Source organism: Haliaeetus leucocephalus, unplaced genomic scaffold (genome assembly GCF_000737465.1).
Source record: "Haliaeetus leucocephalus isolate CR32 unplaced genomic scaffold, Haliaeetus_leucocephalus-4.0 Scaffold351, whole genome shotgun sequence".
NCBI classification, from domain to species: Eukaryota; Metazoa; Chordata; class Aves; order Accipitriformes; family Accipitridae; genus Haliaeetus; species Haliaeetus leucocephalus.
This window is the reverse complement of record NW_010972787.1, coordinates 3812173-3827568: the sequence shown is the minus strand read 5'-3', so window position 1 is coordinate 3827568 and position 15396 is coordinate 3812173. Positions and strand designations below refer to the sequence as shown.

General features: G+C 35.6%; 1 protein-coding gene across 1 annotated transcript in view; it reads right to left on the bottom strand.

Annotated features, from left to right (window-relative positions):
• Positions 1–2604: 2604 nt before the first annotated feature.
• The window catches only part of NUPL1 (nucleoporin like 1), a 39452-nt gene continuing 26660 nt past the window's right edge, over positions 2605–15396 (bottom strand). The window contains exons 16-18 of the mRNA XM_010572801.1: positions 12849–12896; positions 9905–10000; positions 2605–4440 (exon numbers count right to left, since the gene is read on the bottom strand). Of these exons, the coding sequence (XP_010571103.1) occupies positions 4271–4440; positions 9905–10000; positions 12849–12896 (314 nt within the window). The 3' untranslated portion in view covers positions 2605–4270. The remainder of the gene's footprint in view (positions 4441–9904; positions 10001–12848; positions 12897–15396) is intronic.

Genomic DNA, 15396 nt, shown 5'->3' with positions numbered 1-15396 from the left:
TTCAAATATTGAAGTTTAACAAAATCCTAGTACCTTAAAAAAGTGTAAGAAAACGTGAGTGACCTGGAAACAGAAGGTGACATGCTGCATGACAGCTACACCTGCGAGGGCTTTGCAGTGGCAGTATGTACCTGGCAGCCTCCTGCCACCTGGTGAAAGCAGCATTCTCCAACAGAGCTATTGGACTCCTGACAGGACTCCCTTTATTTTATATTTTTTTTAAATTCCTTTGCTTATGGAGTTAATTTATAATTCCCCCCCCAGTAAAAAAAAAAAGTCACCCATGTAGAAAATGAAACTGCTACTATCATCTATTTCTACCTACTAAACACAACATTCAACCAATACAAAAAGTTATATTACAAACTCAGTTGATTTAGGACTACAAAAATACCAGCATATAAATATTCAACATTGAGTTCAGAAGCAATGATCCCAAACTGAATTAAAACAAATTGCCCCGTTCACAGGAGGAAGCCTTGTACTCTACATCCCCTTATCCCTCCCCACCCTTCTTGTCCCCACTCACCATCTCCATCCTCCTTTTAAGCAACCTACCTGTCTGGGCAGGTGGAGATCGACTTTTAGAACTGGGCTGAAGCTCCACGGGCACTGTCACAGCGGGTGACTGCTGCCTTCCAGAGCTGCTGCGGGCACCAACTCGGTGTCACTCCCCTCCCCAAGCCCAACTGCTGATTTTCATGAGAAGTTGTACAAATCTACTACTGTGATACTTTAACCACCCATCAGCGTCTGGAGATACTAGCTGCAGTGTTGAAAGGTACTTAATGAGAGGGAAAAGAGAAACAGCCTGACAGCACAGTACCAGCAGTTAGTTCAAAAACTGCATTAATTTATTGCTGGCAATTTTTTGCACATAGTCAGTTCTTCGTTCTTAAAACTTGAATAAGAGTTTTAGGGAAACAAACTTATATAGAGCATAAGGCATTTACACTGTACAATCAGATGGATTTTTCTATAGTTACTCTTGATTTCTCACTAAGAACCTACAAGGTGCTTCCTTCCCACCTTCTGCTGCAACATTTCAGGTATTAGAACCAGTAACATGTAAGGACATGACCGACTGTGGATTATTCCTACTATTAACATGAGTAGCATACTGGAGAAAACCAAAGAATTCCTACTGATGTCAAAGAAGGAAAAAAACAGAGGCCACTAAACCTGCATTCCTGAACTTTATTTTCATTTTAAAAATGATGCTATAAAAGCAACTGAGGTTCAAAATGCTGTTATGTTATAAATACGTAGATGGAGAAGGTATAGCTGGATTTGGATTTCCTGTGGTAAGGAAGATGCATAAACTCTACCCAACTCCACCTTATTTCAACCTTCTCCCTCCCAATCTGCAAGCAAGCAATAAGTGTGGTAGCATCTAGCTAGCCAACTTGTCAGGAACTGAGACAAATGTGAACGTAAAGAAAGTTTTCAGGTGCTGGACCAGGAAGAGGTTCATGAAGCAAGCAATCTAAGGCATAACGCTATCTTACCTCCTGCTACATTCATTGTAGGGAGAAGAGTGAAGAAAAAACAAGTTACTTCTAGTAAAAGAAAAAGGTCACATAAGTAAGTTTACACCACAGCCGTACAACAAGGTACAAACTAATAGAGAACCACATCCTACATATGTGACTTCAACCTTCCTCCAGTACTTATTTTTCTTTCTTTACAGAACAAATAATCCAGACTTGATTTCATTTCACAGTGTTTAAGTACAGGTCAGCTTCTTAACCTGCCTTGTAGATAACCAAGCCACACCTTGGATGTATTTGTGATTTGCACTCTAATTTTACTACATGTCTTTAAATTGCGGGGGGTGGGGAACTTTTCAAACAGCGTATACAATGCTGATCCCTGAAAATCGTGGCTACATTCAGCCACCCAAGTAATATTCTGGGAACATAATTATTTCAAATCCCATTTTGACTTTAGTTTGTACTCCAGCATGTCATTATTCTATTACATAACCACTTTTTCACTTATGTCCTTAGTTCAGCCTAAGTGTTGCTTTAATGTGAAAAGAAACAGAACACAGGTACCCAGGAGGCAAAGACTGCTTTCAAATTTACAAAGCCATACCTAGTGCTGTGTTACATTACACCACGATCCAGGTCTATATAGTGCACTGTGAGGAGATCTAGACAAACCCACAATACAATACCTCCCTTCACCCCCTCACTTTCAATCCAGAGATCAAGGCCCTAACTTCAGCAAGAATAATTTTGCACTACATAACTTCTAGGAAAAACAATTCTATGTATTAGCCGATGACATTTTTGTTTCTCCTATAACATAGGAGAACAGCAGGAAACGATCTTTCAAATAGGGAAATATTTATTACAAGGATCACAGCATTATTGTTTTATTGTTTGCACAATGGTAAGTTGCACATAGGGACAAACAGTACACATTTAGAATTAGTTTCACAAATTAATACATTACAAGAGAGTCCAGTGGTTTAACATATTAACTATTAAAAAAAGCAATAACAAAGGAATACAAACATTACGATTTTGACTGCAGCCCAATAAAAGTTTAAAAAAAAGGTTGAAATTAAAATAAACTGTAAGCTTTATTTTTCCGAGACATTAAAAAAAACCATTGTATCCCTTCCTAAGAGACTGCTCACAAAGATGCAATAACATACTAGTACAAAAGTGAAGAATTCTGTGCTCAGTTTCCCTTAATTTTATCAGATCAAGTGACAAACCGAACATTTGTCAAAGAGCAATCACTGCTGAATGCAGACATCATTTCCAAAACATACAAAATGGTAGTAACTCTAACAATAGAAAGCAAATGACCTAGTACTAGAAAAATCTTAAGCACTGTAACTGTTTTAGAAAAAAAGGTGCTTTTGTGAAAATGATTGTGAATATTCATTTGATGCATGTTATATACAAAACATCTTCTACATAAAAAGCAACTTGGCTCCAAAGTTCCATGTTCACACTTCAGCCTGTATCTTTATTTGCAAAGATACAATTGAGCTATTATTCCCTCCTTAAGATGTTTTCCCAGCTACTTCTAGTGCACACCAAATTGGAAATGCAGCACAACAAGCTATGATGTTGTAATATGCAAGATTCATAAACTACTGTTGCAAGAGGTTTAACCTTCAAATTGCATCATTTTCCTCCTCCATTCCTTAGCAGCAAGTTATTGTACTATACCTCGTATTGACAGCAGATACGCAACTGCTTTTAAGTCAGTGCTAGTAGCACTGACAAGAAGCTAGTGAATCAACTCCATTTTTGTAACAGCTAATTTGGGTTTTCATTAGAATAGCATATCCTATCTCCCCCAACTGCAGGGAAAAGCTCATCCAGCCCAACAACCCTCTGCTTGCACACAGACCTCGTGGCATCCTAAACTTTCAGCTGAAGTCCTGCAACACTCTACTGTTCAGCTCAGCAGAAAAAACAAAACCAGTTTGGGAACACCACCTATGAAATGTCTGTGTCAAAACCTCAGATTCTTCTTTACAGTTGGCTGCTAAATAGGTGAAGAAAAAGGTTAAAAAAATCCAGCTACTAACCACTACTTACCAAACTTTATGAAATAGTAAACATTGTATGTCAGCTGGTCTTAAACAACAGAACACAAGAAGCAATGATGACATAGCCCAGGACCCACTATTGGAAACTCCTCGGAACATCAAGGTATGGGACCACAGGGGAACATGGAGAAAGAGAACGCACAAAGAAAAGGAGACCTGTCTATGGGGTGAGGTTTGCACATCTGTATTTTATACACATATATATACACATACATACACACAGATGTGTGCACTGTACTGTATATATTTACATCCATATACACAAAAACACCCTGAAGTAGATTTAAAGGCCATATCCAGGAACAGAAGATATGAACTCTAGTATTTGTACTAGAATATATTTTATCTGTACAAAAAAACAAATATGCATATATTCATATGGTATAAAGCTTATTAACAAAAAATATTCTGCTACTAACATTAGGTTAAATAGATGGTTTTACAAGATTCTTTAATAATAATGCAGTATAGAACATTTCTAAAACTAGGACCAAAAATAAAAATACATAAACGGGTTTCTATTCACAAGAAAATAGCTGTTCAATATGATTCCATTTTGTATTTCAGACTAGGGAAAAGTAGCAAAATTTTTATAAATCTCCTGGGATGCAATTTAACTAATGCATCAATCTAGAAAAATAGACTTTTCAGATGAACAAAGTTGATTCTCTTCCCCTTCCCTAAAAGGGGTGCCTATCTTTTCCCTCGCTTGTTTCCAGCTGGAGGTTTCTTCAGCTGAAGAAGTTGCCCTCCTGTCCCAAAGCCTGCAGATGCAGGATTAGATACCCCGAACGTCAGGCCAGCTGATGCTGTGATGCCGGGATTGCTGAAGTTAAACCCAGATGTAGTCGAGCTGCCAAAGCCTTATATGAGGGAGGGAAAAATATTTTAAAACGTAAGTTATATCAGGATTGCAAATTTGTTCTCCTTGGAGTTATAAACACCAGCCACTTTATTACCAATATTTGTAATACTTTATACTAACATGGATCTACAGCAGTACGCCACATTGCTAACACTCTTGGACTTGCTATAACTTGGATACTACAGCACTAATGCAGTCTACCTCAGTGATTGTAATTCTATCCTAAACCACAAGTCTATTATACCAGTACCCATACAACAGCAGCACCCAAAAGTCTCACCTGAAATTGTACAACAGAAGAAGCACAACTCCTCAACTTCTCGGTCTAAATATGTAATGCATACATAGGGTGGGAGGGAAGGCAGAAGTAGAAGCAGACCACGGCCCGCTCACTCCACTCACAGCAGGTAAATGGCAAAGCTGGAGTCGGAGCTCCCAGCCTTGTGCCCTACTGTCCAGGCTACCTTTGCTTGTCTTAACGTATGTGGCACAGACCATGCCTTAAACGAGAGGCAGAGAAGGCTCAAAATCCTTGCTGAATTCTTGGCAATTTAAAAACCACCCTTTATGACTTAAACCAAAAAGCAGCACTGAAAACAAAGCTTTGGAAAAACTGAATGAGTAGGTGAGCAAATGGCACTATTTCAACTACTCCACTCTCTTTTATCAAGGTAAACAAATTGAACATTTGGTTCAGCTATCAAACAAGATCAGTTGAAGAAAATCTGCTTACAGTTTTCAGCAATACTAACACTAACTCATTTTACTTTTTGTGAATTTGTATCAGTTATGCACAACCAACTTGGATAATAATTGAAACTATTAGAGGATGCTAGAAATTTCTCAACTGTTACTTAATAAGCAGTAGAACTTCGTAACTCCGCTTTTTGTTCTCTCAAGAAACTGAGTAAGGTAACCAATCATACGAACTAACCAGTGTGACATGAACAAGTTAAAATCTTAACAGTTTCATACAAGTTGCACACGGAAACCTGTAAACAATTAAAATATTAAGAAAAATGGGACTGATTCACAAGCAAAAAAGGGTATATTCTCAATACACATTACTTAACATACTTTTGTTAGTTGTCTAGTAGACAGTTAAAGCAATCCTTTGATCCCATCAGGATCTTCAACTCAACGCCAAATTATTTTTAAAGCACAGAAATAAAATCTCAACTGGTTGTCTCATCAGAATCCCAAAGTGGCTCTCACAAGCCTGATGTCTTCTGTTCTCTCTCTTGTTACTGATGCTTTGCATCAAGAACTACTTCAAAACATCACGTGAAACTCTTCCTCCTGCAATCTCTGGACCTGAGTTACACACCACATCATCTTGTCAAGAAAATCACTCATTACCTACATTCCAGTAACTGCAGTCCTTCAACACACAGCTGCCTGTGCAGAACTCGTTGTCAATGTAATGAGCATGCAGATCTAGAGTGTGACTAATGATATTGTTCATTTGTGTCTTGTCTAAATTTTGTCGAATACTTTGTCTCATCCTAGGATGTAAGGGGTGAAGCAGATGCAACTATTCCTCCATTTCCCTGCTAACTCTGAATCCCAAGTAAGATTTTTAGAGGAATAAGCTTATTCTTCATCAGGGTGTCTCATGAATTAAAAAAAATCTTTAATAATCAAAACTTGTCTTGGTAAGTTACCTTTTTATTTCAAGTATGTATCTGAGATAACAGGTAAGCATTGCCTCCTATAGAAAACATCATGAATGCCATTCATAATAAAGCTGTATGTGATCTATAGTGTCAGGAGTTCAGTAGGCAAGGGTAAAGTGCTCAAGAAGTACCTCCTCCTAGCTGCTTCTAGATGCAGGGATTATTCTGAAGCACGCAGATAAGGCAGCCTGAGCTTTATTTGAGTAATGTTAGAATAAGAAACAGATGTATAAACTGTGTGATAGAAGACTGAGAACATACTTGTTAATTTAGATATAACTTGGAAAGTAATAGCTGTTATGTCAGAAGTGCCATTTAGGGCAGCCACAAAAGCGTAGAAAGGCAGAAGGGAAATTCATCTAAATGGCTTTGTCCATCATGGCAGCATAACAAGGCCATGGTACGAAGTTCTTAAAAGTAAACCAAACCCTAAAGCAGAGTAAATGTTCAGGAAAAAACCTTGAACGAGGTATACATTCAGTCTTATTCCTGTTGCAAAGAAAGAAAATCAATCACGGAATAGCTCAGTTCTAGACAGAAGAGTCACAAAGTCTTGAACCATAGCTACAACGTGATCAACGATTTCTTTGTTGAAATTAGTATTACTTATGTGTAAACAATTATTTTCAGAAAGTAAATGACAACCTGCCCTTCGAGGGCACAGAATTAGCATCCCCCTGAAGGACCTCAGAGTACACTTTATTCCTTGGGCTTTTTGCATCTCTGCTTCAGTCAGCTCTTTAGATAGGTAAGCCAAACATGAGGTACACACCTCCCTGTAACAGGTTTTTTTTTTTGTTTTAATGCTACAGGGATAAACAGCAGTTCAGCAGATCTCAAAGGCAATCTATTCCTGCCCTCATCCCTACAATAGGTGCTCTAGATCAAAAAGAATTTCCAGCACAGCTTTGACTAATGTACTATTAGCCTCCGTATCTGAAAGCTGCTCATAGTTACACATGGATTATATTCAGGTCTGTTTTTCAGCAGTATGAGTATGTCCAGCCACAATCCCACTTGAGTATCTCTTATCCCATGTACTGAGGTTGCTATTCTCCTGTAAGTCTCCAACACAAATTCTCAGCTCAGCTCTTCAAAGCCTATTTAGCATCTCAGTTTCCACAAAAATAGTGTGTGTGTACACACCCCCCTTAACATTGTATCTATAAATTCAGTGGTGATTTTTTTTCCCTTTTTGCCATCACTTTGGGAGTCTTAATGCTTTCTACAACATCCCACTCACATCAGCCTTTTCGGTTGCCATCAAATGAATAAGATTAGGAATTGAGACTTGATTTGTAGTCAGCATTCCACAATGTCTGTGTGTTTCAGAGGGAAGTCTGAGACACTTGTTTCATCTCGCAATTGTGCGCACTAAAGAAATTGAGAGAAGACTGCAGTTGCTCAGCTTTTTGTCTACTGACACAGACACAATGAATGCTCCTGGACTAAGCCCAATTTACTATTAGAAGATGCTAAAGTACACTCAGAGGACTCAAAATTTTCTCTTCAAACATACAAACTGAAATTGAGAAGAGCAGTATTACTACTAGAAACATTTTCAAATCTTTTAAAGCAATTAAATCTAACTCATAACTTACAAACACTTGACAGAAGCAATTTGGGAATCTATAATTTTCATTCTAAAATAACAACAAACTGATTGAAAACACGTGGAGGAGACTTGGGGCATTACCTAAGCAGCCTAGAAGGACAGGCTGATGGAACACTTACTAGACATTAGTTTCGGAAAATACTTAAGCACTCGCATCTAAACACAAGCGATAACAACACTATACCCCATAAGCCATATTCACCCCCTTTTCCTAGCTTTTTCAAAAGAAAAAGATTCAGAAACAAGATATAACTAATATAAACCATAATATTTTTTCAGGATCCTGTAAATGTTATCTAAGAAACAGGACATATTAAAATTAAAAAAATATATAATCTGGCTAGCCTCGGGCATCATTCAAACCCATTTATACACCCTCAATAAAATTAAACTAAAGATCATATACAATCCAGAAGCTATACAGCATAGGATTTCAGATATAAAAATGTAAATGTTAATGTGCTTCTGGGCTACCAAATTTTTATAGAGGTTTCTATTCCATAATCCCAGTCTAGATCAGGATTTCACGACTGCTTTATTTTATAAGCACAAAATGATGGGAATTACATTTAATCTCTTATATTCCTGGTTACCACCTTCTGCAGCCGAGACTCTTGAGATAACTGAAAACAATCTTCATTTTATTAGGTCCAACTCTCTTACTGCTAAAGAGAGACTGGGTGCACTGCCACCATGACAAAGCCTGTTCTGAGGAATGCAGTGAAACGACATCTAAATTGTCTCTGCACGCCACCAACATAGCTAAGACAGACTTGCTTTGGCTTGATACCTTATTAGTGGTGGACAACTGATCCATACTACTAGTTTTCGAATTACGTATTTTAATACACTAAAAACTAAATTATGTAGTTTGCAACTTAGCACCTTGAAATGCTGGAATACTATTTATATAAATATTAATAATAGGTAATTTAATATAGGCTCAGGAAAAATAAGCTACAAGATAAAAACATAAACAGTGTAAGTTTTCCACTTGTTTATGATATTAAAAACTAACAAAAGAAGGTTGATGCTTAGACACAGCATACTGCAAAATCACATGTTCGATCAAGAATTTACAAGGGTGTTACACATTCATGAGTGTTAGACAGACAGCTTAGTGAGCTATTTCCACCGTATAATACAAAGCTTAAGGTACTTTACAGGCCTAATTTGACAGTACAACCCATCACTAACCAAGTTAAAACCAAAACAAAATGAAAAGCATGGCAACTAACAAGACAGTGGTCCAAGCTAATGTACTGGACACTTGCTAATAAATACCAGCCACTTGGTATGTTTGTATTAGTAGCAGTTAAAAAAACATTTTGCTTTTAAAAGAGAAACATGCTACCAAAAGCCAATCCCAGGAGACATAATACTCCTTCAACCTGTCATTGAAGAAAGACTGTAAAACAGACTATAGTAAACTGTTTGCCTCAAAAACAAACTCCTATTTAAAAAGCAATTAGACATGCAAGCTATAGAAGTGACTAAGATATCAAACATCTGAGTTAAGAAGCAATTGCATCCATATTTTCATTTTCTCACCACCACCAAAACTAAATCAAAAAAAGTGAAATTAGTACTGAGTAGTTTAATTGCCACAGAAATGTTTTCAAAGTAGTTAACACAATCAATTATGGATATATGCAGACATACAATATCTATAACTTACTATTCAAATAGAAAGGATAAGCAAATAAACGGTTTTAAGGAAACATTCTGGGCTTCTAATAAATAATTTAAACTTTACTTCTAAATACAGGAAGTCAAATTGCTGGTACATTTGTCACAAATTTATACACTAATTTCAGTAGCTCGGTAACTGTATAGACTATGCATTCAAGTAGTAACTGCATTTCTGTGCCTCAGGCTGCATCTGATCCAATCTGATGCATCTGATCTCCTGTTTCCACTCCTAATTAGATAGACACCATCAAACAGAAAAGATTAATGCTCACTCAACACTGTCTACCTAGGAGACCTTTAACAGAACCTAAGAACTTCTCTGAAAGTGTGTATTTAGCAAGTAAATAGTTACTTTAATCGTTATATACACATGCAACTTTAAGCACATTTGTTCAGTAGCTTTCTTAGACTGAGGGCAGCAGTTTGATTATAATACTTTTGCTTTAAGATAAACTTGAATTCAAGAGAAACAAACCAACCTGCACTTAGACTTCCTGATGGTTTACTTGTAGTTCCAAACCCAAACGATGATGCCCCTGTGGCACTACTTCCAAAGGCAGAGCTACTTCCAAATCCTAGTAGAATAATAGTAAAGACATACAACAAAAAAAATTACAGACACAGCAATTAAAGACACATAGGTTTTGGGCTAGTATTCTAAACCCAAACATAATTCTAAGCATTATTTGGTAAACAAATGTTCCTAGGATTATTTCTCAAGAGTGTTTTATTCTCAACACAGCATTGAGTTAAGAAAACTGCAAACAGGAAAGCATTGGAGAAAAATACTTCCTTCAAAATACAATACTGAGTAAAGGAAAAGATATAAGAACAGGTGAATTAAACTATCAGAGTTTACAAAATTGCTGTTGAATGGCTGTTAAATTGGCAAGAAAATGGTAAACAAATGGGCCAAAACTAAGAAAATTCAGACACGTTATACGACTTCTATTACAGAAAGCCGCAGTGTTCATTCACAACTCAAGGAAAAGTTCTCTGAGTAAACATTTTCTTGAGTTTACATTTGGCTTATTTTAGAGTCGTCCCCCTCCCAGGTTATGGGGGATCAGCTTTATCTAGGAAACCACAAAATAGGTTCAATACAGAATAGAAATAGAATTTCACAATATTTAATGGGAGAAATCATTGTATAAAGGGCAGCCATAAACATATAGCTGTAATAAAACTCATTCTGTTAATTCTGTAATTGACATTTTTAATTTCATAATATAAATATTTCAAGATTTCAAATTGTGTTATTAATACGAGATCGCTTCAAAGGAAAAAGTAAGTTGATATTTGCAGTTTGAGATAGAGGCCAGACAATAGGAACAGTAAGAGAAATACATTCTGTGATTTTGGCTGTCTCCAGAGGTTTCCAAAAGAGAAGAGTATTTGTATTTGAGGAATTTATGCCCCCATCTGAAGTTTCAAGTGTCAGGGAAATACTTGCATTTTACTGCAAATTGAGCCTTCACCATTCCTTTACAGAAATAATTTTTAGATTTTAAAACTAGTAAGGATTGAACACACTATCTGAAGTCCTATCTTCTGTCCTATCTAGTTTGAAATGAATTACCAATGATCAGGCAAGGTGTCTGCAAATATTTAATGAAGCATAGCATCCCTATGCTATGTATCTTATATACTTAAAATGCAAGAGCCTCTATGTTTATCACTGACAAAATTGACAGAATATTTATCATTGAAAGAAAGCAAATTTCCCCAATTAAAATGATGTTTCAAGACTATACATTAAAAATTGTCCTGTTCAAAAAAACCCCCTAAGATTAAAAAAAATAAACAAAAAAACCCTTCAGTATTCATTCTGCTAATATGTTTCCAAGAGCCACCTGCAGGACATTTTGCATGTATTCCTTTATTCTTCTACATTTGCTTCTATCAGACAAGTCTTGATTTGTCAAAAGATGAAAATTTTGCAAATTAATACAGAATAGATGAAGTGCAAGCAAATGCCCTTCTAAGCAGAGAACTAGCAAAAAAAGAATACAAGTTAGGCCTCTAAGACAAAACTAGAAGCAGTTGTCCACCAATTTAAAAGAAAATGTACTTTAATTTACATAGGCAAGATTGGTGAACACAGATATACAATCTGTAGTCTACAACCTCTTTGGTTGAAAAGGAAGAATTTTATGGTTTTTTTTAAGGCATTTAAAACATTGTGGGAACAACCTGGTAATTCAGAAGTACTTTCCTTTTAGCCCACCATTCTCAGTTATTTTTCCTGTTTAGATGTACATACTTTCTTGTATCTGAAAAAGCTTAAAATCTGATGAGAAAGAACATTGGTAGATTTAAAGATAACTTCAAGATGATAATTTAAGGTAAAATTGATGCAACGTTCAAGTTACATCATCTTTCCAATACCGAGTGATATTTAATCATTTTAAATACAACACCGATTCGTGTGTTTGGCTCAAAGAGGCAAAATGTAGGGATGCAGACTGAGGTGGCAGAGAGGAGAGGATGTAACAAGAAAAACCACAACACATTATGTCTGTGCTCAGCAGGTGTAATAATTTTCTTTGCAGATCTCATACAAAAGCTTCAGAGGACACTAGTGTCTTTTGAGTTGTGCTGTAGGAACAGGAACCCCTGACCTATACAGATAGGAAATTTACATGCAGATTAGATTCTACTTGTAGTTCTACTACTGAGAATTCATTACATTTAAATGGAAAGGTCTATATGAATTTTATAATCTTTATTACCACCTACTCTTTCACAGTCACGCGTCCTCTTGGAATACATTTCCCACCAGCACTATTAACATTTTGATAAGTATTTTTCCCTCACCTTCGAATGTTGCTTTTTCAGTTTGAAGAGGGAATTTTTTTTTTTTCCACCTCAGCACTGAGGGACAGAGTGACAGCTAAAGCAAGTATGTTTCAGCAAGCAGGATCCCAGAATTGTAGTAATTTTTTAGCATTTATTCTTATCTTAATCCAAGCAGTAATGGATCCCTATAGTTAAGAGTTGTACATAAAGGTGAAAAACTTCTATGGATTAGCTACGGCATGATCCAATGTCTCAGATGCCTAACTTTCATATACATAAAATTAAGTCAAGTTGTAGTTACAAAAGTATGTACTTGATGTACTTCCCTAGGTTTAAGAACAGAACTTCTATGTGATTAATTCATCCTGGTTTTTCACTACAATGGCTTATTAGTCTTAGTATTAGCCTTAGCAACTCCTTCTGCAAGACATGAAGAAGTTTGGAAAGCACAGACTGCCAGTTTGCAAGGTCCTTCCCTGAAAAAGATCATCCTCTTAGGGAGTTAAAGGTTTGCAAGAGATTAAGATGTGCGGTATAATAATTAAATGAAAGATTAGAAAAGTTAAAGTGTACCTCCAAGGCTTGAAGAACCTAAGCCACTTGATTGCAAGCCAGTGCCAATACCTGAGCCGAATGGCGTTCCAAAACTAACTCCCAGAGATGGCTGTGGCCCTGGTATAAAAAAAATGAGAACAAACTTGCCTTACTCTTTCATAGTAAAGAGGTCCTTTATTTATTTATTCAAGTATTTGATAATGTGAACATCATTGCTTTCAACAAATCCCATTAAGATCCCAAACTTTACCTCATCAAAATTCCTCACTTAACTGACTGCCTCTACATCCACCTAGTAAAAAAAAAAAAATCTAAGAAAACACTGATTGTAATAAGGTGAAACTAGTCAAAGCTAGTAACATAACAACACCATTTATTATTTTTAAAAGTTCACCAGTCTCACCTTACACTTTAAAACATTAATCAAAACCTTGAGAGTACTCATAGGTACCAACATTTTGCCACCTGTATTAATGGAATCAGAATGAGGGAAAAACCTTCAAATTAAAAACATGAGCACTGACACTAATGTAACTAAAACTATATTAAAAAGTTAATTTAATAAATCAGAATCTTCAAAACTAGTCAAGTATTCCATCCAAATTTAAACAGAACACTAAGATAAAAAACAAGACAATGACTTTATTTTATTAAATTTATTGTTCATTTTTAAGCAAGTCAATTACATAGTAACATGACAATTCAATTCTTTTCCACACAAGTGATAACTGAGATCTTTGAAGCTCTGCTACATAACACCATTCAATAAGGTAAACTAGTCAAACCACCTGTTTAAATAAACATTTACAAAAGGCACAGTTCTGTGTACCTTAATGAATTAGATACATTCAAAATTTCAGAGTCAGAGTTTGTCCCATAATTAAAAAAAAAAGTTGACAGTACTTTCCCTGCATATTCACACTAAGATGCAGGACTGTCAAAAAACATTTTCAGTCTGCCAAGATGAAATTTACAGCCTCAGTTCCTCCCCCCGCCCTTAACCTTGGGAAATAAAGAATCAACTTGCTAGCCCATTACTAACACATTTTAAAATAATTCTGATAAATAATTAATTTATTTAGACAGTTTTCACAGTACAATCTTATACTCCTGTCTTTTTCAAACAGTTTTCAGTGCACTAGTTTAAAATTTTAACCATTGAAGATAAAATACAGTGCCAAACTCTTAATCCACAGACATTCACACCTTTCCTCAAGGTAGCCTTCTCCATCTTTGAACGTACTTTATGTACTATATCAATGAAAATGATGATTTATTCAAATATTACTATACAAGCTCAGATGATTTCAGTCTTTTTCCTAAACCATTATCACACTTGGGCTTATTTTCATTCAAAACCTCCTTCTTTATACTACAAAGTTTCCTGCTACTAATATTTATCTAGAGTTTTAAAATGTAAATATTTCAAGCTTTTAAAATCATTTCAGCATTTGAAGATTTAAATGGAAAATCATTCTGAATCAAGTGAAAGGCACTGTATATTGAAAAGTAACATTTTTGCTAGGAACACAAAATTCTTATGTGATCCAAGCTGAATGACATCTGTATACTCAAAGTAGTGTTAAACTAGATTTTAAGGGCAACTAAAAGTTGTTAGCTTTCAGTCTCTGCTTAGCAGGGAATAGTTGGAAAAACCAAGCTATTTTTTCAACTAAAAAAAAAAGTATATCAGATGTTATAATGACAAATTTTCACATAAATTTCAAACTAAACTTGTTTACATCCAGTTTAAATAATGATACATCTACCTAGCAGCTCTTTAAAAATAAGAAAACTGTTATCAATAAAAAGAAACAAAAAAACCTACACAAGTTAGTCATCTAATAAACTAAAAGAACTCCAAAACACATATCCAGTCCCTTCTCAAGTGCACAGGTTTCTATCTCAGTAGGAGGCACTGTTAGTGGAAGACATTAAAACAAAACACTACAGTCCTCCAGGCTAAGCTTTTTACCAAATGCAACATGCTTTTTAGAACCAGTAAAAAAACATTATTCTAAAACACCTCAGATTATATAAAACAGGATCTTATGCCTTAGGCTAACAAGCTTTTCATTGAGCAACAGCATATGATATTTGTTGATTTTGTACCATAATGTTCTGAAGGCATCATCACTACTTACAGTTCTTGTAAGTAAACATAATTTTCAATAGCAAAAACCTAGTAATAAAAGATTCTTCAATGCCAAAAGTACTAGCAAAAAATTGGCACTTCTGGCTATTATAGGTACAAGACAAATTCTTTATAACAAGTATTTTAACATTTTAAAACCTGATATACTTGCCCTGTAGAGCTTTTCAGTTTAATGAATAGGACCCACTACAAAGAGTCCACACAGGTCAGCCAGATTTCCTAAAGTGACATTCTGCAATTTTTTAAATCACAGCTGGTCCTAACAGTGAACAAATTTAGTGTCACAACTTAGATCTGATTCTGACAAAATAATACACTAATTTTAACCAAGGTTGATATCAAATTACACAATAAAAATTTTAAGTGCTATAAAGATTTCAGTATCCTTTCTCATAAGCACTTCAGTCTCATACCGAGTCAAGCCAAAACATAGAGTGTGCTAATAGCTCGATAATGCTTTGA